This window comes from Drosophila albomicans, chromosome 2L (assembly GCF_009650485.2).
Source record: "Drosophila albomicans strain 15112-1751.03 chromosome 2L, ASM965048v2, whole genome shotgun sequence".
Taxonomy (NCBI): Eukaryota; Metazoa; Arthropoda; class Insecta; order Diptera; family Drosophilidae; genus Drosophila; species Drosophila albomicans.
Window position 1 is genome coordinate 14,268,324 of NC_047628.2, and position 21,352 is coordinate 14,289,675.

General features: G+C 40.7%; 6 protein-coding genes across 6 annotated transcripts; 2 read left to right on the plus strand and 4 right to left on the minus strand.

Moving 5' to 3' along the window:
- Position 1: 1 nt before the first annotated feature.
- On the minus strand, positions 2-2,566 carry LOC117565267 (UDP-glycosyltransferase UGT5). The gene is made up of 2 exons (XM_034244292.2): positions 1,875-2,566; positions 2-899 (listed from the first exon to the last, which is right to left on the minus strand). The coding sequence occupies exons 1-2, from the start codon at positions 2,564-2,566 to the stop codon at positions 5-7; spliced, it is 1,587 nt and encodes a 528-aa protein (XP_034100183.2). The 3' UTR covers positions 2-4.
- A 1,715-nt stretch (positions 2,567-4,281) lies between these two features.
- Positions 4,282-9,185, minus strand: LOC117565645 (uncharacterized). Its single transcript, XM_034244859.2, has 5 exons — positions 9,099-9,185; positions 8,312-9,019; positions 6,307-8,162; positions 4,825-5,506; positions 4,282-4,760 (listed from the first exon to the last, which is right to left on the minus strand). Exons 1-5 carry the CDS (start codon positions 9,160-9,162, stop codon positions 4,381-4,383), a joined length of 3,690 nt encoding a protein of 1,229 aa, XP_034100750.1. The 5' UTR covers positions 9,163-9,185; the 3' UTR covers positions 4,282-4,380.
- A 413-nt stretch (positions 9,186-9,598) lies between these two features.
- LOC117564024 (type III intermediate filament) lies at positions 9,599-11,481 on the plus strand. The gene is made up of 3 exons (XM_034242623.2): positions 9,599-10,009; positions 10,081-10,474; positions 10,529-11,481. Exons 1-3 carry the CDS (start codon positions 9,709-9,711, stop codon positions 11,016-11,018), a joined length of 1,185 nt encoding a protein of 394 aa, XP_034098514.1. The 5' UTR covers positions 9,599-9,708; the 3' UTR covers positions 11,019-11,481.
- Positions 11,027-11,525, minus strand: LOC117564025 (probable 26S proteasome complex subunit sem1). The gene is made up of 2 exons (XM_034242624.2): positions 11,306-11,525; positions 11,027-11,246 (listed from the first exon to the last, which is right to left on the minus strand). Exons 1-2 carry the CDS (start codon positions 11,412-11,414, stop codon positions 11,119-11,121), a joined length of 237 nt encoding a protein of 78 aa, XP_034098515.1. The 5' UTR covers positions 11,415-11,525; the 3' UTR covers positions 11,027-11,118.
- Positions 11,526-11,667: 142 nt separating this feature from the next.
- On the minus strand, positions 11,668-18,148 carry LOC117564023 (menin). Its single transcript, XM_034242622.2, has 3 exons — positions 16,434-18,148; positions 14,152-15,407; positions 11,668-14,092 (listed from the first exon to the last, which is right to left on the minus strand). Exons 1-3 carry the CDS (start codon positions 16,669-16,671, stop codon positions 13,427-13,429), a joined length of 2,160 nt encoding a protein of 719 aa, XP_034098513.1. The 5' UTR covers positions 16,672-18,148; the 3' UTR covers positions 11,668-13,426.
- A 315-nt stretch (positions 18,149-18,463) lies between these two features.
- Positions 18,464-20,043, plus strand: LOC117564883 (WD repeat domain-containing protein 83). The gene is made up of 4 exons (XM_034243831.2): positions 18,464-18,610; positions 18,673-18,864; positions 19,243-19,773; positions 19,834-20,043. Exons 1-4 carry the CDS (start codon positions 18,532-18,534, stop codon positions 19,956-19,958), a joined length of 927 nt encoding a protein of 308 aa, XP_034099722.1. The 5' UTR covers positions 18,464-18,531; the 3' UTR covers positions 19,959-20,043.
- The last annotated feature ends 1,309 nt before the right edge of the window (positions 20,044-21,352 follow it).

The window sequence follows — 21,352 nt, forward strand, 5'->3', positions numbered from 1 at the left end:
GTGTTTACATTCTGATAATAAGCCACAACAACCAGGTAAGCAATGCCACAATGAGATAGAGAACAAGCCGAATGTCCAGTAAGTAATACTCCCAAAAATCAAGTTCCCTGGCGGGACTATATAAATGCTTCGCTCCCTTGTGCCTGATGACATACTCAAGCCAATAGGCTGCCAGGTAACTGGCATTCAGGGGACGATCTCGATAGAGGAGCGCATCCTTTTTGATCTTTTGCTTAAACTTTGCATCGCCCAGCATTCGCCTTATGGCACTCAGCAGCTGCACTTGGTCAACACTTTGCACATCCAACGTTAGTCCCCAGCCCTTGTTCTGCATTTTACGCAGATTAGCGCGCTGATCACCGACCAAAGGCAATCCCAACAAGGGCACACCATGAAACAACGCCTCAGTCAGACTGCCCTTGCCGCCATGCGTGATGAAGAGCTCAGCCTCGGGCTGTGAGAGCAGTTGCGACTGTGGCCACCATTTGGCCAGCTTAATGTGGGCATGTGTCAAGTTAATGCCGCTCACATCGTTGCCATCGTGCGTCCAGTAAATGTCATACTCGGGCAGCTGGACAAAAGCCGCCGCAAAGCTTTGCTCCAAATGCTTCGATGCCAAGCGCCAAGAGAAACGTGTGCCCAAACTGAAGAGAATAAATGGTCGCCGCTGTCGCTGTTGCTGTCGCTTTTGCAGCTGCTGCTGCTGTTGTGTTAATCCCTTGTCGAATGCAGCATCAACGTGTGACTGTTGCTCCATCACAATGCCGCCAATGTCCAGCATGCTGGGCAACACGGGACCAATGGGACCTTCGCTAATCATGTGATGATTGTTCAGCGCCAGGACAACTCGACGTCGCATCTCTTCAAAGCTGGGATAACGCGGCGATGGGAAGTGTGCGCTGTAAATGCAAAATAAATGTGTTAAATGTGTTGCACGTTGTATATATTAATTGGTTTTTTTATCTAGCCTAATCTTATCTGACAACAACAAAGTGAGCGAAAGCTCGTGGAGTGTGCTTAACAGCGAATGACACGCGGCAAGTTTGTTTGAATCACATACAGGAAGCAAAATTTTAAAAACTAGATAAACTTAAATAAAATGTGATATAAAATGTATATAAAATAAAATAGAAACCAAATAAAACATTTATCGCTTAATAACCGATTAACAAGTGCTTGAAAAAAATACAATTGGCTTCCATTTATATATATGTTAAAAGCTTTATCTACAATATAATGCTGAACCCTCATATCCAATGATTTTTGTGCATAATCAGTAATTTTTATTATCGAAACTTTAAATGTACTTGACGTCAATAAAATCTGTGATTGATTTTCAATTCTTCTAAAAAAGTAGTTCTTAATATTGCGAGATGGCTTAGCAACAAAATGGAATTGGTTTAAATATTAAACATTAATAAAACAAATAATAATATCTGCAGTATAAATCGAGGGCGTATTTAACAATAATTGGCCACAGATAGCAACGCCATCGATAAAACTATTCACTGCACTTTTAGGCTGTCATTAAAGTCGTTGATTGATTTTCAATTGTTTCTTAATTGTTAATATGAAAAGTAAATATCTGAATTTGTTCCACAATGTCTTAATAGAATAACAAGATTGAAAACTATGCTAATAATAGTTTCACATTCTGCACTACAATTCGAGTAACTATTCAACATCAAATCGCATATTAAGTATACGACACAGGTACATTAACTTCTCCATATCATGCACATAAAATATATGCCATTGTTTTAATGCAATTACAAAATACTATGTGAATATATGAAAATGCTGTATACATTCCACATTCCCTTGCTTGCATTCTCAGCAATGATTTTCAAGAATAAAAGCCTCTCTGGTCTCACCTATAAATGCGTTGCATGACCCGCCTGGCCAAGTACTCCGATGACTTCTCCCACAGCCCAAACAGAAGTGCTGGAAAGCCAGTTCGTTGCTGACTATCGTAGGGCTGGGGCACGTACCAACGCTCCTCGGCGTTGCCCATCAGACTGTGGATGAATCCAATGGGCTGCTGGGTGGATATGATGGCCACAGGGCAATCGAAATGTGCAGCAACGCCCAGCAGATGTTCATTGAAGTGATAGCCGAGCAGCAGCAGATCGTAACGAGGCGTAGGCACATGCTGCATAAACGCCAGCCAAGCTGGCTGCTGCAACAGCTCCCCAGACAGCTCCAGACGCGTCAGTGTCCACTGTAGGCGTGTGATAAAATTGTCATTGTGTTGCCGCTGCTGTTGCTGCAGCTCATGGTTCGTTGGCAACTGCCAAGGCACCAGCACATGCTTCACTTGCGTTGTATTCGCCACCGCCGCCAGCCAGTCTTCCTCCAGTGGCAAAGTGGTGACCAGAGTCAGTTGATGGCCGCGTTGCAACAGCGTTCGAGCCACCGCCAAATGGACGAGCAACTGCGAGCGATGCAGATTCACAAATACGCCAAGTATGTGACTGCCATTGGCCACTTGAATAATGCAGGCAACGAGCCAGAAACCAAGCCAGAATCGGAGCGAGGCAAGTGTGGAGCTGACCGGCAGATTCATAACTGTGGCACTACGTTCATATTAACAGCCCATTAGCTGGGCAAACGGAATCCAATCAATCAGCCTGATAACGGACTCGAAATTAGCTTACACAACAACAATCACGGTTCCCAAGCAAAACCCTAGAGAACAACGAAGTGCGGGATTTATAACGCGATGATATACGAGTGCATAGCGTACTTAATTGCTAGTACAGTATGTATTGCCTACAACGAGCAGCATCAGTTCTGTCAACATAATCAATTTCGAGTGTGTCACACATTTAAAATAATCAATTATACAGAGAAAGCTTATTCCGGTTTTTTGCAACAAAAGAATCACATGCTCTCTATTGTATTTACGCAGAGTAGATAAACACAAATTAAACGCACTTTTTCAACTACAAAATGTATTTAACACGCACTATCAGTGAATAGATTCGCGAGGGGCAAAAATATATAGTAACAGAAATATTAAAGTATTGATTAAACCCCAATTATTTAATAGAAGGAGCGCAGAAAAAACACAACTGCTCGCCACAAAGAGTAAAAGTCAAACCAACAGGTTTGCTAAAAATTTCGACAATTTCATATACTTATGTTACTCACAAAGTGTTTTTGCATTTCAAAATATATGTTTTTTTGGAACTCTGATGATGTCAACATTCCACACTGGGATATAGAAGCAACAGCGTTGAACAGCTGGCCGCTTTTCAGCAACGTCAAGGGTGCCAATTAATGGCACTCAATATTTATGTAGAGGTATTACTTCGTAAAACACTCTAAACTATATTGTTTCAGAAATGCAAAAGCTTGGTGGACTGTCAAATTCACACATATGTATGTATTTCAACAAAAAAGAAAGCTACAGTCAAGTGGGCTCAACTGTGGGATACCCGCAAAACTATATTCTAACAAGTAAGAAAGCTACAGTCGAGTGCACTCGACTGTGAGATACCCGCTACCCATTTTGAATAAAAGAAATATATTTTGCGGTATTTTCTCAAAATATACCAAATATACTGCAAAAATACTAAAAAATATACCGAATGGTATATTTGGTATATCGACATAGTACCGTATTCAAATGTTGAGAAATCATCAATACTGTAGCTTTGATTGATTGAATCGACTCTAATCTATCGAAAACATATTAAATCTCTTACATACATTTTCTTCACGCACAAAGTTATAATACCCTTCTATTCTTTGGATAGTGAGTATAAAAATATAAAACAAAAATAAACTAAATGTTAATTTGAAATGAAATTCGCGATTCTGCATGTCAATACAAATTGCAAAATTTAATGTACATATATATTCAATACATTCTATAAATAAAAAGCTATGTCACATATATGTACTTCTAAAAATACATTTTTAAATATTATATATAAGGTATATTTTTCAAAGAAAATATATATAAATGATAAAAGATATAAGAAAAGATATATAAACCCGAGTTGATTTCTGAGCTCTTTCTTCATCTTTAAATTTTAAAGTGACACTTATTCGACTTAAAATTAATGCCTATTTTTCCTGCAAATTATAAGACATAACTTACTAAATTAATAGGTCTGGAAGAGCCTATCAATCCTTCACCAATCGTAAGTAGTTATTTTTTTATAACTTATTATTTGAAAAATATTGAACACTCTTTATGAATCAATGCAGTTTTGCACATAAAAGTGAAGTTTCATTACTGTTTTCAGCAAAAGCACTAGCAAAATTGACGCTGTTGTCAAAATCACTGAAAAAAAGGTATCTGTGACACCTTAGAGTGAAATCGAAGTGAAATTCGAGTGGAAGTCTGTTCTGTGACTGTCCCCTGATAGTTTATTTCTTAGGCAACTTTGAGAAGAAGTCCTCATGAAACTCCTTGAGTATCAGCCTAAACTTGTCCGCCTGCTGGGCCAAGGCCAGCTTATAGTCATCGTGTTCGGTTTCGAGCATTTCATCAGCCTCGCCAAGCGTGTGAAGATAGTGCAACCAATTGGTCTCCAAATCGACGATCTGCATTCGCGTCTCCTCAGACATAGTGACCCGATACTTGTGGAGCAGCACAAACAGCTCGAGCATGGGCGTAAAACGTGTCTGCTTCAAGGGCAAAGCTTTGATAAGACGTTCGAAGAGCTGTTGGGCAATCACAGATTCCCGCAGAGTGCGTGGCACCTGCAGCACCTTGTGCTCATTGCGTGCCATATAGCGATAGAGTGCTGTAGAAGAGATGAAAAGTGAATTTCAAAACCGAAATAAATAGCTGGTTTAGTTTAAACTTACACTGTATCAATGCTGTGGCATGGTTGAGTAATAATTTCATATTCAGCGCCTGCCACTTTTCGATCCAGTCGAGCAGCGTGCTTTTGATGGGATTCTGATTGATGAGCACAAAGTGCACATGGGCAATGGCGTCCACAAACGAGATGTCATCGGCCAGCGAGCTGTAGTACTCGATTCCGCCCTCAAAAACACCCGCAGTCTTGGCACTACTCATCACTCGCTGCTCGAATATCTCATCTGTCATCTGCCACAGCGAGTTGTGCTTCATCCAATGCGCCACATACTCTGCAATCTGTTCGTGTTGCCTTGTAATTTCTGCCTCAATGCTGCGTACCAATTCCGAGCACTCGACATCCTCACGAAAGGCACGACCAAAGCCAGGCCTGCGTTGCTCCTTGGGCAGCTTCAGTTTGTGTCCTAGCCGTGGAAATTGATCCACTAAACTGTTTACGCGATCGATAATGCCACGCAACTGCTTGGCAATCATCTGTAAGTCGGGCGTAAACACTATCTGAGAGTCCTTCACATCGGACTCCATCACCAGAATGGGCGTGGATGGCATATTGTCCTCACGGTGCAGCGCGTTCTGCAGCGACTCCAATGCACCGCGTATGCAACTGAGAAAAGCGCTGGCCAGCATATCATCAAATACGTTTACAAATCGATACCACTCAGTGGAGAGCTAAATAAACAAAATATATAAGCTTTAATTTGGGCTTTGGAAGAACATGCCTACTCGAAGATCTAAGGCAAACTATTTTGATTCTCTCTAGATACGATTTTGTTGATTGTTCAGGCTGATTGAATAAAAAGAAAACAGTGTGTTTAAAATCTTCCAAATTAGTAAATCGAAAAAATACTACAATATACTTAAGGTTATAAGTGATATAGTACTACATGCAAAATATACCATAGAGTGCAATGTATACCAGCAAAAATAATTCTTGTTTCACTTTTATCTTCCTTTGGCTTGTAACATACATTTCAAAGTTATAATAACATTCTATCCTATGAGTAATGGGTATAATAATAATATTATATTATTCTAGTCTGTAAGTAATTTATTCTCAAACTTTTTTCAAGATATTAAAAAAATAAAGAACGTTTTTCAAGAATAGTAAAAATAAATTAAATGCAGATATTATATAAAATATTTAAAATGTGTGTGTGTTATGTTGCTGTCACACATTTTTTCGCAATATTAAGAAAGTCAATCCATTCAATTTAGCATCCAATTAAAGTCCTTATAAAGTTAGAATATGATTACTGCAGTTGTTCACTTTTACTGTTGGAGTGTGGAAGTTGGAAAGTATCTAAGATATGAACTATATACACTAGCTTTGGTTCAATTGCGATTGATTGATTATTCAACCGGTCAGACGGACAGACGGAGTGCAGAACAAGAAGTCTTTGCATTAAGCCTTCTATGTTACTGTTATCGAATTTTTTGAAAAACTTTGTATTTGATATTTGCTCACTCACCTCCTCCTTGACATCCTCAAACTCGAGCGCCACAGCGAGCATAATATCCACAATATTGTTGTAGTAAAGTCGCAGAGAGCTGTTGCCGCGATTTAACCAGCTGCTGAGCTGCTGCTCAAAGACAGAGATGTCGACGGCGCCGCTAAAATTCAAACGCAGCATAACCGTATCGCAGATCTTCTCGCAATTTCGCCCAATTTGCCGATTGGCACGCTTATACAACTCGACAATCTGACGCAGATACTCCACGTGCAGCACACAATCATCCAGCCACTGAGTGTAACCCTCACTGGGATCAACGATGGCGCCGAAGGTGAGCTTGAAAATACCTGGCGCCAACTGACGATCGCAGTCCTGGATCAAAGGGCGAAGCAAGCGACGCTCTCGATCGCTCAGAGCATGCATAATACGATTGTAATCCAAACACAATTGCTGCACGCTATTGCATACATAACGCAGCGTGTCGTGGCGTTCGTAGATCTTCTTGACAGGAGCTGGCACTGTAAAAGCCAAACGCTCAAAGTGCTCGGCTTGCAGATTGAGTTGCAGCACGCCGGCATCCATGTTGCACTGCAGCAGCGCCTTGGGCTGCTTGCCACGCTGCAGCAGATGGCGATCCAGACGTTGCCCCAAATTGCCGCAACACTTGGCAAACGATTGCTGCCAACTGTCGTACGAATTGTGCATCTCACGCTCAAAGTCGCCGCACAACAGCTCAAATTTGGCAATGATGCTAGCGGCTTGTGGCACCATTGGCAGCCACGAATTGCTGCTGCTCAGCAATCGCTTATAGATCCACGTCAAGCGCTCTAAGTTGATGCGATAGGCCAAAGCACGCGCCACATGTGGCAGCAGCCAGGATTCGTTGCCACGTTGCTGCAACAGCAACCGTGTGGTGGCATCCATATCCTCATCAAACAGCCGCCACACATAGTTCACCTGCTGCAAGTAGAAAGGTCGCAACTTGGTATGATACGAATAATAGAGCAGCACATTCAACGCTTCCAACGCTTCTTCCACATTGCAGACACGTCGAAACACATTCGCAATGAGCCGCTGTTGTGTCTCCTCCATGTGCTGCACGCTGCGACGATAGTTGGCCACCTGTTCGTACCACTCGCCACGATGCACATTCAACATTACATCCTTGGAGCCGCAGCTTTTTAGCTGCTCAAGTGCGTTCAGAAATTGCTGCTCCACATTCGATGCAATTTTCTCCAGTTGCTCGCCATTGGTGCCACTAAATTGCGTCGGCTCAATGTGCTCGGTTTCATCGAGACGCCCAAACACAATCATCGATTCACAAATGTCCATGAGATCACCCAAGCGTTCCATAAACGCATTCACATGATTGAAGACAATACCCTGATCCAGCTGCCAGCCAATCTCCTCTTGTTGCTGCTGCACATGTTCCTTGTAGGCGAGACAGCATTCCAGCGATAGATGGCACATTTTAATGCCGAATCTTGGACAACCACCTAAGATTTCGTCTAGCTTAATTTGCTCTGTGCAGTATTTGATAATTTGATTGCTCAAATTGCGAAATAATATCGTTATCCTGGCACTGCTTTTGTAATGAGCCGAATGCAGCCAAATGAAGCGCAGCAAATGTATAATCTTGGGCAGCAGCTTCGTCACTGCCGCAGGTGTGGCAGCCACATCGATTTGGGAGCAGGGTTCAACCAATAGATTGAGATATTTAATATTGGAGGCGGCTAGTTGCTCCTCCACCTTGGCGGCCTCAATGAGCTGCTCGATTTGTGGCATATGCACCGAGTGCCACTGGCGCAGCACCTTGAACACCCGCTGCACGTCAAACTGCACCAACTGCGAATTGAGTCCTTGAAGCACCTCCACTATAAGAAAGCGAATTAGGAAGCTTTTAGTGGGACAGAAGCAACTCCAACACTTAATGGACTCTTTAAAATTCTTGCTTGAATACGGTTCTACTCTAATGAAAGAATTTATTATCATAACAAATCTTGATTGATTGTCGTATACTTACATCGATACTCCCAGAACTCAAACTCATCTTGTACCGTGGCCAAATCGTTGGGCACCACCAGCGTACAATCGCCGAGCAATGTGCGAATCTGTGTCGTCCAATAGACAGCAATGCTTTCCAGATTCTTGAAGAGAGCACGATCGCAAACAATCTGCTCGCCACCAATCTGATGCAGCACAAAAGGCACATAGAGCGAGGTGATGCCACCAATCTTCGAGTTCATGGCACAGAGAAAGACCAGCAAACGATCCAAACTAGCACAAAATCGAGCACGAATACTTTCGTTCCAATCGTCAAAGTTGCGAAAGATGGGCGCATAGAAACGTTCCAGCAAATACATGAGACAACCATCGGCATCGCTGTGCACGGTGCCAAAGTGAATCTCGTCATGGAAACCATCGACAGTGAATATTTCATTAGGTTCACTGCGCAGGAAGTAGCTAATGTCGTCGACAGGATCGTTGGGAAAGCCGAGGTATGCGGTTAACCGATTACCCGAATAGAAAACGGTAAGAAGCGGTTCGCTAACTTCCAGCAGCCAACGGCGGATAATATCTAATGCTTGTTCGTGCCAATCGCGCTGATTTAACGAATATAATGTGGTCATGCGTTGAATATATTCAACCAGTTGGTTCAACTCCTCATCGCTGTAGGTGGGACGCGGCGTTACTGGACGTATCTCTTCGGGTTTTACTTCCTCTTTGCGCTCTATTAACAAGAAATAACGGTATTAATAAAATGGCTTGCTTTGGATACATATTGTAAATAATAATATACAATTATTTACCCTCATCATCAGACAAATCTGAGTCAGTTAGTCGCTCATCTTCTACAGCGCTGGAGGACGTCATTATTGCAATTTAATTAAAAGCGCAAAAAACACACTAAACAACATGTCGGTCGTTCCTATGGCAGCTACATTGTAAAAGACGTTAGGGCGGCATTTATATTCAACTGCGCTTTGCAACACTCAAATAATACTAACTATTCTACTTTGAAGCACTTAACATTTCAAAACATAGTTCGCTTACTTATCGATAAATATTCAAAAGAACGACAAGTTCAATAACGTTATATTATAGCCGTTAATAAAAAAGGAGGTTATTTATGTCAAATTTTCTTGAACACTGTACTTAAACTCGAATGGAATATTTAAGATAACTTAAATGATGGGCTTCTTCCGTCCGCTTTTGTCATAATTGGCCATTAAATTTTTTTCCTACACACACACACTGCAGAAAAACTAATCGGTAGTATCGCTCGTAAGGCTTGCATCACTACAATATACTCCACATATTTTGGTATATTTTCTAGGGCAATATTAGGATATTATTCGAATGTAACTTACAGTCACGCTACGATATTGGCGTTCATTTTGCAATCAATTTTAAAACGCGATGTCCGTAAAAGCCAATCCCGCTGTGGAGCAGGTCTGTAAGGCAGCCAATTCACTGTTCCCCGAGTTGAATGTGCGGCCCTCCGATATAGTCAATCCCACCGAAGCATTCCTCGTTCGCATTTTAGTAACCTGCCTAAAGGCTTATGGATTTCGCGTTGATCCGCCATACAACATCGACAGCGATGACAACTCGAAGATGAAGCGCGTCTTTCTAGCGAAGCTGTGTCGACAAGTGCAGAAAATATTGCAGATCTCGTTTCCCAGCAAAACTTACACCTACTACGACATAACACAGCCAAGTAGGTACCAAGAATAATAGTTTAGCCAACCAAGAATAATAGTTTATAAAAAAAAAAACCTTTTGTTGCAGCTGCCAAGACTACGCTCAATACTTTGGATGTGCTCATCAACTATTGGTGCTTCTATCGCATGCACAAAAAGAGCATTATTCAGCCCATCATCGAGCGCATTCACGAGCGTCAAGCGCTGATTACTGTCAACGCTGCTAAGCGGAACGAGCTGGAGCAGCAGCAACAATCTGGTGTGCAGGATAAGATTGAACTCAAGGAATGCGAAGCCAACATGCACAAACTGCACGATGAGTTGACACAGGCGAAGACTGAATTGAAGGTGCAGTCAAAGGCGCTGCGACAAGTGGAATCGGAGATGGCAGTGGAAAAAGAGATGAAATCTCAGATTGAAAGTCAACTTAAACAAATCAGCCAGCTTGTGGTGCAGGACAGCGATGTGGCGGATGTTAAAATGTAAGTTATAGTTTAAATACTTTATGTATAATACTACAACATGCTTTTTAACAGGGAAACAAAGGAGTTGACTGCACAAATCGAGAGCCGCAAACTGGAGTTGGAGAAACTCAAGCAGATTTACAATGAGCGGCGCGTGGAACTCGAGACTATTGCACAGCTTAGTGAGCACATTGATGAAGCCTCCAACATTGTGCCACCCGAGGTATTGTGCGGCTACAAGGATGGCAAAAAGACTCTAGAACGAGTCGAAAAGACGCACAAATCCCTTGTGGAAAATCATCAAAATTTGCTGGACGCTCAAGTGAAGTTGCAAGAGCGCGTGCAGCAGGATGAGGCCAACTTAAAGGCGCGTATTCTGCAATACGAGGAGCAAGTGGTTAAAAAACGAGAACAGAATAAAGAGCAGGAATTAGCGATTCAGCAGCAAAGCGTTGAAATCGAAGAGTTGCAACAGACGCAATCGACGTTGGAGCAGCAGCTTGAAGAGGAGCAGCGCGTGGATGAAAATCTAAAAATCTTTGTATCAAAATTATCTCTCTGAACACGCACTTGTATCTTAATTAATATATATTTCCGTTTTGTTTATTACTAGTTTGTTTTAACTCAATTATTGTGTGGTTAGATACGAACGCCGAACGATTTCATGTCTCCATTTTCTTGCTCTCCAAATGCGCCTTGAGCTGTTGACTGAAATCATCTTCCACATTGTCGTCATCCCAATTATCTTCCCACACATTGGGCTCTTCAACATCGTCGGCTACACGAAAATCTGCAACACACAAATTGCAACTTTTAGTAACAACAAAAACAAATATTTCATTCACTCACCTTCAGCGGGAAACTCTTCGAACTCATCGTCTTCCTCAAGCAAGCCCAAGTCTTCGCTCTTTTGATTGGTCTCCTCCTTTGTATCCTTCTCTTTATCGGCCGAAGACATTTTTCGTTATGTGTATTTTAGCAGTTGAATTACAATTGTTCTACAATTTTTCCAACTATTTATTTGACGCTTGCCAAAAAAATGATGCCGAGTCACTTGTGTAGAGCTGATGTAGTGTGACCGTAGATTCGATAAGTTACATGCTGAAATAAATAACACATGAGAGGTCACACTGAAATAATTTGTTTTGGCTTATCGATAGCAAGGTGTTTTTGAGCGCTATCGGCTTAGTGAAAAATCGAGCGCTCCCTTTTTTGCTTTTTGAAAGATGCATTTATTGTTTTTTTTTTAACATTTTGACTTGTGGCTATTTGACTTTCAAGCTAATAGGGTTATTGAGCAATTGCAAATATATATATATATACGTAACGTTTAACATTGATAATAAATAGTTTGCGGTATGCTTTTGATTTATTGCATGTATTCATTTTGCTGTTTTGCTTGATAGATTATTTTTTTTTTGTTTAGAAATTTGGATTGGATTTTTGTTTGCCAAAAGTGTTGGGTTTTTTTACTTTTTACTTCATAGCTTACGGTAAAAATTTTGTATGCCAAAATATATCTACATATGTATGTATTAATATAGATTTGTTTTCTTTTTATGTTTTTGTTTGTAGTTTAAATATGCTACTTTTATAAAGGAATAAAACACCATACATTTGATTAATTAATTAATACCATTTGAACTTATTGTTCGATTTGTGTTCTCTTGTTTTTGTTTACTTAGTTTTTTTTTAATGGGCTTAATCGCTTCCTCGTTTTCTCTGCTCTATACAATTTTCATCACAGACGCACGACGCACAAATAAAAGAAAAAATAATGCTTATTATCATCATTTAACAATTTGTTTTTAAGCTCCGGTTTGCTTATTATTTTTTGTTATTTTTTTTTTTTTTACTTTTTTTACAATACTTATTCGAAAGTTGTAACAAAATAAAATAACTCTGTTTTGTTTTTGCTGATATTTAGCATTTGGATCTTTGATCGATTATTTAAAAAGTGCATGCCGCGTCCCTCCCACGGCCCTTGTTTTGTTTTTGTTTTTGTTTTTGTTAAGTGTGAGTGTTTAAGTATAAAGTAGTTTTTGATAAATATGTATATGTTTATGTTTTATGGTTAGTGTATTATTAGATACGTATATTTATAGTACATAATAAGTATATGAAAGCTTTCTAGAAAAAACAGTTTATCACATATAGAGAGGAAGTGTTAAATATGTTTTCCGTTGCGTTAATAAATGTCCTATGTTCTTTCTATTTATTTTTTGTGGTTGTGTGTTTAGATATTTCTGCTTACTGTAAACAAAACATAAAAAAAACAGCTTAGCCTCATAAAATGCATAAATTAGTAGATATACATAGATTAATTTATAGATATAGATGTAGTATAGTACTTTTGTTTACACATATTTCAAATTTTTCGTAGAAGAGCACCAATAAAGTTACGTTTGAGCTTAAGCAAAAATTATAGGGAGGAATTTGTTTGTGAGGAAACAAGTTGTAGTAATAAATACACAAAAACAATACAAATTAATTCATTAGACAATATTAACAGACTAAAATACGGTTACAAATACGTTAGAGCGAGTAAATCGAGCGAGACTTTACTAAACTCGTTCGATTTGACTCGCTGTTCTTACAGCAAACTCTTTATAAATAGTCGACAGCTTTGTGTGCTTTCTTCAGTTTGTGTGTGTGTGAGTGTGTGGTGTGTATGTATAAGGTGTGTGTGTGTGTGTGAGTGTTGATCTCTTTTTAAAACGCTAAGCGTTCTCTAACGGTTTTTGTTGCGCGCTTATAAACTACATAAATACACATCGAACATCAAAAATATTTATAGCGCATAACTATATATGCATAATAGTAAAGGATTAATGCCAATAAAAGTTTGCAAGTCCAACGAGTCGCTGAATATGCTTGCAAACCACACATATACAATATACGATATACATCTATACATATATAATATATATAAATACAAACAACAAATTACTACAATTTCGATTTTTGTGTTTACTCGCGTCTTGTACGCTTCGGTCGCGATGCTGCAATTGAATCCCCCGCCCCCGACGATGCACTCGCTGCACTGCCTCCGCCTCCGCCTCCAGCTCCTCCGACTACTTCCGTGGACGCTATCGCTGTGATTGTGGCCGAAATGGTTGCCGGCTGTCGACTACTGTCCACTGCTGCTCCACGCACTTTACGCGATGCCACCGACTGCGCGGTGACCTGCAATGATATGGCATGCGTGTTGAGTTTCTCCGCCAGCAGCAGATCCTTCAGACCCTTCATCTTCTGACTGTGTAGCGTGATCACGGGACGCTTTAGCATGATCTCAAACGGATCATAGTCATCGACAATTGGCGTCGCCTGCTCAACGTTATTGCTGGTGCCGCTGCTTCTGGTGTTGTTCTCCTCCAATTTAGCTTCTTTGTGCTCTGCCTCAGTTGGCGGCGATTGCGCCGCGCTGCCGCCATTGCTTGTTGTTGTAGTTGTAGTTGTTGTAGCCTCCTTGTCTGTATTGTTGCTGTTAGCCGTCTCCGTCTCCACCGTTGCTTGCTGCTTCTGATCGGCAAACGGTTGACCGCCGCCTTGCAGCAAAAAATCGGGATTTAAAATCTTTTCACCGCAAGCAGCTGTTAAATCCGCCAGCGTTGTGGGCAGCTCCGATTTGGGTTTCTACAACAGCAGCAACAATTAGTATCAAATCTCTGAATAGTACACTAATTTCTACTCACTTCATCCTTCTTAACAACAGTGTTGTTATTGTTGTTGTTGCCCTCCTCAGCTGCTGCTGCTGCTGCGGCAACTGCTGCTGCTGCTGCTGCCTTCTTAGCCACCTCCTCCGCTTCCAAATCCTCAGGCAGCTTGATGACCACCTGCGAGCGTATATCATAGTCGAACTTGGTAATGTTATTCACCAGCGGCTTGGCCCAACCAATGTGCAAAATGGGCGTCAAGCTGTCCTCCTCCCACTGACAGATGCCATCGTAGAAACGCAACAGATTGGCAAACACTTCCGCATCCCGAAGAATGCTACGTGCTGAATGCCCCGAACTCTCCGTTTTCATCACATAGGGTATCAGCTCGTTGGCAATGTCCAGCAGCTCCTTGTAGATTTCCTCATCGTCGCGACATTGATAAGTATACAATCGGATCACATCCGCGGCATTGGCCCAGGCGGCGAATGCCTCGCGATACTTGAGCAACCGATTGTAATAGTTGCCCTGAAAGATGTGCGGATAAACGTGATGATTGTGATAATAGCTGCGGGACGCTTCGATCGCTTCGCGAAACAACTGCTCACAGCTGATGCTGCGATGCGTGCGATTGATCTCCTCCAGTTCACCGAGTAGTCCCAGTGCCATGGGATAACGCTTCAGATGCCCCAAATCGTAGAGCAGCCACAGCAACTGTTGCTGCAGCTCGGCAACTTCCACACAATCGCTATTCGCACTCAGGGAGATGTTCAATGCCACACAGATGGCAGCGACTTCCATGCCACGTTCACAGACCACAGCCAATCCACCTAGATATAGCCAAGAGCCGGATTCAATGCCAGCGCCAATGTCCTGTCCACGTTTATCCTCGCTACCTTTGCCATGCCAGGTCACCTCGATGCTTTCCACACGCTTCTGGCCGAACATGACCCACGCATGATCCTCGGAGATGGCCAAACGCACATCGCGATAGCCGAGCAGTTGACATCCCGCCGTGGTGGCAAGCGCAACGCCAAAGCAATCCAATTTGTTGCCCGACAAATAGCTGTAGAGATTCTGCAGATGTGCCCGATCCTTGTAGCTGCTGCGTATTAGCGAATTCCAGATGACATCTGACACCTTCTTGATGATGTCGCGCGTCGCCTGGCGATGCGGCTTTGGCTTGTCCACCACTGACAGGATGGTCTGGAATTTCTTATAGAGTCCTGCGATCAATTCATGAGTGACCACCGGAAACGGAACACTGTTGCCCATGATGACATCGCTGCTGTTGCCTAAATGGGGTAAAAGCGAAGAAGATATTAATATTGATACTACTAATATATGAAAATATTATTTTAATCGAAAAAAAATTGTATTTTAATGATAATTTTAAGATAAATAAGAGAATAATATAATGTATATCAGGAAATAATGAAAAAATCGTTAAAATATTCTAAATATAATTCCGTGCTGTTTTTTTCAGACTAACCTAAATATTGTATTACAAACTTACGAGCACTTGTCTATTCTTAAAATATTCAACTTATATTTAAGTTTTGTTAAGTTTACCTTATTAAAACAAAAATTCATGACATGTATATTAAAAACTCAAAATCTCGTTAATTTCGCTTGTGTTTCGTATGAGAGAACAATTAATTTTTTTAGGCATTCAAAAATTTAAATTATAGAAACTACATAGATCCTTCACTATAAACATAATAATATATAGTAATAAGTATACTTTAAGTAAAATCTTAAAGTTCAGTCTTTATAGCATTATATTAAGTTAATATTTTATAAGTTTTACCATAATAATTTAAAGTCTCTAAGATACAAACTTTTACGACACAAAAAATAAATCATTAATTTAAAATCAAAAGCCAAAACTTTATTAAATTCATTTACGTTAAATTTTATTTAAAATTTTTGAAATGTAGTTCGCGAAATATTTATAGAAATCAACCAATTAATTGAAAATAATATTCTTCTACATACTTTTAAATTCACGTTACAAATTGCTTCACAGAAATGTAAATAACACAAAAACTGTAGCATACTTTAAGGCACTGTTAAATAATCAAAAGCTGACATTCATATTTTAATCGAAATGATGCTGGAATTTCAGTTACTAAATATGAATTTAAAAATAATCATATAAATTAAAACATAGCATATATAAATATGTTTTAAAAACATTTATAATTTTAGGTGACCACAAAGAAAAGAGTAAAAAAAAATATGGCATACTTTTAGGCTTGCGCAAATAATCAAAATCCTTACACTACGGATCATGAATGAAATGCAATTTGACTGCTCACCTAGTGCCGCTTGTGCTGCCTGCGCCGCCTGAGCCGCTTCTCCGGTGGTGAGCGACAACTCGATGTAGCCAACAACGATGGAGAGCAGCGTCAGATCAGGCTCGATGGCGCTGGTTAGAGCGCGTCGAAAGAGATTCACCACATCGCTGGTGGACTTCAAGGGGAACAAACTGGCATCGATGATGCCATTGAGGGCCATGCAAGGACTTGCGCTCGCGCTGCGTGTTACCGTCGACATGATGTTGCACCACTCACAAATAAAAAAAAAACTAAAACACAAATTGCTCTGGTTGTTGTTGTTGTTGTTGCTGTGGTTGTTGTTGTTGCTATTACTGGTATGATGATTTTTCACTTGCTTTGGTGGATGCCACTTAGCACTGGCCGCAGGCGCTGTTGCATGCACACTGGACGCGGAGTTGCACTTCCACTTGGTGGTAGCAGCAGCAGTACAGCCAGACACTTTGTTGCTGCAACATTTGTGCTTTGAGCGGCAACAGCAACAGCAGCAGCCGCAGCAGCAGAAGTTTCAACAGTGGACAAGGGCGCGGGCGCAGCTGCGAAGGGTGGGAGAGAGAGAGAGGGGGGTGGTGTGCAATGGACGCCACAAGTTGACAAACAACTTTTTTACTTTCCACCTTGTTTGTGCGCGCACTGTTTGCCCTTTTTTTTCAATGTTGTTGTTTGCTGCTGCTTGTTGCTGTTGTTGTTGTTGTATTTGCTGCTGTAGTGCTTGTTCTTGTTGTTGCTGTAGTCACTGCTCTTATTGTTGTTGTTGCTGTTTTTAACTTCTGTTGCTCTTCTTCTTGTTCTAGTTGTTGCTGTAGCTGCTGCTGTTCTTGATTGTGTGTGTGTGTGTGTGTGTGTGTGTACGTGAGTTTGTTATGTGCTTGTTTTACTTGTGTTTGTGTGTGATTGCACTTGCGTTTGTTTGTATTTGTATTTGTATGCACTTCTTATTCTTGAGCAGGATTTTTATGCAATCTACTGTGCGCTGCGTGGCGCTGCATTTTCTGCTGCCGTTAATCTTGTTGCTGCACTTTCGTTATCGCTGCTGTTGCTCTTTTTGCTGTCATTTGCCTTCTGTTTTGTGTATTGTATTTGCTGAGTGTGTGTGTATGCGTGCGGTGTGTCGTTCAATTGCACCACACTGGACACTTCGTTAATTTTGTCGTGCAGTTTGCAACTGCTGTCGTCGTTTTTGCTGCCACTGTTGCTGTTGTTGTTTTTGCTTTAGTTAAATATCCTGTCGTCGTCGCTTCGCACTCGTTTGCACACGTCAGCAGCAGAAGCAGCAAGCGACAAACAGCGCAGCGGTCGCCGCATCGACGTTTCGAGTTTGTTGTTTTTTTTATATGGTTTTGTAGGGCAGGTGCGTAGAGCGCCCCACAGCGGACAGTAGCGGAAATTGCGTAGCTTTCGGGCTATCTTATTGCGTAGCATCCAAAAATTGCGTAGCGCGCGTCTCTTACATCCCCCCCTAGCCAACAAGCACACGTGCTTGCTGCGTGTTTTATTGTGTGCCACGCAATTTGCGTCGCTCTTTTTACGCGTTTATTTATTGTTTTCAATTTAATATTTTTCACCACTTTGATTTACTTAAAGCACAAACCGCGTTTCACTGCCACTCTTTCAGTTTTTTTGTGTTTATTTCGTAAATTGTTGAAAAAGTGCTGCTGTTGCGTCGCGCACTGTTTTGTTGTTGCCGCTGCTTTATTTATTATTGTTGGCATTAGAGCTGGAACCGATTCGATTTTTAGTCGATTTCAGTCGATTGGTTTTGTTGGCGTAAAAAGAATCGACTTTTATGGAATTCAAGCGGACAAGTAGTTATTGCTCAATTAAAATTTTTCATTAACTCAGCGAAATGATACCTTAATAATTTATGTTATTATGCAATAATTTCTGAAAAATTCTGTGATCGATTATAAAACTGTAATTTCAAATCGATTATATTTTGAATCAGATCCAGCGCCAGTATCTTGGTATTTTAGAACTAGTTTAGTATATTTTGCTATTCACTGCACTCGATACGTCTTGTGTATTTTTTGTAACTGCAGTTGCGGTCGCTCTGAAAAAAAACATAAACAAAAATTGTTAAATGCCGGAATTAGCGAAATTCAACTGCAGCCAGACCATCGATTGCAAACAGGGTGCGGTGCGTGCAGTGCGTTATAATGGTAAGCAAATACTTAATTCTAGTTTTACTTGAACATAGTTACCAGTAATTTTGGCGTTTTAGTGGATGGAACTTATTGTATGAGCTGCGGCTCAGACAAGAAGGTAAAACTCTGGAATCCCGCCTCAGGATTGCTGCTGAAGACTTACGGCGGTCACGCGGATGAAGTAACTGATGCAGCAGGCAGCTGCGATAGCAGCTATATAGTCTCAGCCAGTCTGGACAAGAGCATTATCTATTGGGACGTATCAACAGGTGAGGCGAAACATTTATTAATTGTTACGGCAGCAGAGCGATAATAAATTTATATCAAATTTTGACAATCACATTAATAATAGTATTATAAATGTTTGCTGAATATTTGGTTACTATTAAATAAAGAACTTAAAAGTTATTAAAGAAAAGCGTTTGCATGTCAAATTTAACAGCCTTGTTTTTAACATAAAACGTTTATGTTAAGCTGTTGTAGCGATGACTGTTATCTAAACGATTCAAGTTCTGTTAATAACAGTTTAAGATGTTTTGATGTTGTTAGCAGTAAAAATGGATCATTTTGTTGATTAGTGGGTATCATAAAGTCGAGCAATCTCTCAGTTGCTTTATTTTGAATTTTTCAACTACTTTTATTTGCAGGGACACCGGTGCGACGGCTGCGCAGTCATGCTGGGGGTGTGCGCTGTGTCTGCTTCAACGAGGACTCCTCCATAGCGATCTCTGGGGGACGTGACAATGCTGTGATGTGCTGGGACATACGTACACGACGCCTCGATCCTGTACAGGTAATGAAAGAGGCCAAGGATTGCATCACAACGGTGCTGACCAACGAGCACAAGATCTATGCCGCCTCCCTCGATGGCTGTGTGCGACACTATGACATTCGCGTGGGTGAAATGACCTGCGATAAGGTGGGCGAACCCATCACATATCTGGCGCAGACACGGGATGAGCAATGCTTGGTGGCAGGCTGTCAGGATAGCACTGTGCGGCTGTTGGACTGTGAGACGGGCGGATTACTCAACGAGTACAAGGGTCATCAGGCGGATGACTATCACATCGAATGCGGCATTTTGCAGAGCGATGCTCACATTGTGGCGGGATCCAGCGACGGTTATGCTTACGTCTGGGATCTGGTGGAGGCCAAAGTACTGCAGCGTATTCGCATAAGTAATTTAATACTTTTCGTTTTTAAAGTACGCCTGTTAAACTATATTCTCTTTCTTTCAGGTGACAATGGTGGCGTTGTGCATTCGCTAGCGACGCATCCGAAGCGACAAGAACTGCTTTTCGCTAGACGAAGAGATATGTATGTCTTTACTACAGATGTGCAGATCGAGGAGGAACAGCTGTAAATGATCATTTTTAGAATAGACTCCTATAGTTATAAGCTATACTAAATAGGACAATTATTAAATACATAAACAAAGATTATAAATTCAGTGTTGTTGAAATCGATATGTGCAATTAGTTCTATGTGATAGAAGATTACAAACAAATCTACATGAAACTGCTTTTTTCCTATATCAGCTTTAAAGAAGTAATCGCTTATGCTTTTCTTTGGATCACTTAAGAAAAACTTTCGTTGCCCATACGCATCCCAAATAAGTATGCTATAGATTTTTTTTAACTGACGTATTAATCGGAAAATCCGCCATTTTTAAAATATCCCGATAGCTTAACGGCCTGGCGATAAAATGGTATAGAAAAGGATAATAATAATGCATTAAAAAAACATTGGTTGCCTAATCCAATAGATCTGAAAGCAATAAGTAAACACACAATGAATAAAAAGCACAAATTGTATTTCTTTGAGGGGAAAAGGAAAAACCATTTATTTGACATAATTTTTTTCGTATTTTTTTTTTGTTTGTTTTGTTGTTGTTTGTAATTATTTAATGTATTTTGTTTGTTTATATAGAGCATGAATGTACGTAGTAATATGTTGTTTGTTGTTGTTGTATGTATGTATGATCTGGCTTATGTATATAATGCGTAATCATGTGGTTCTTGTTGTTGTTGTTGTTTAGCTATTAAATGTGAAGGCGCATTTTTGCAAATGCGCAACACGTACGCAAAAAATCTTCGTATGCAAATGCCTAATACATGTCCAAGTGTGTGCGTTTGTGTGTGTGTGTGTATGTGTATGGGTGGAGCGCCGCTCTCTCCATCATTCTCAAACTCTCTCTCCGTTTGTTTGGGGGGCCAAGCCGTTGCTACGCTGCGCACTCTGACGGCTATGCTGCCGATGCATTTGTTTGCTCTCTCTTTATAGCGGTCTCCCTGTCAGACGACAACCAGACACTATGTGCCATTGTGGGTGCGTGACTGACAAAAAGCTGCCTGCTCTGGCAAGCGCGCAGCGTCCCAGCGGCTTAGTAAGAGAGATTCTGCAGGCTTGTTGGTTCTACACTCTCTCTCTTGTTGTAGCTGTCGCTCACACTCACACATGCATGGGGCATTTGATACGAAGGATGCGCTTTATTTTCTTTTTTTTTGTTTTGTAATTTGTCGCCTCTCTTATGTTTTTGTTTGTTTTTAACTGTGAACTCTCTTGCTTGCTTGCACTTAGGTTCTAATCGCATAATACAATGTAATGTATTTATGGACAATTTATTTATTTATATGTATATGTTGGATGTATGTATGTATATATATATATATATGTATATGCATAATTAATGTACTTGTATTTTGTTTTAGTAGTAGTTATAATATATTATGTAATGTTGCGTTAGCTTATGTCGTA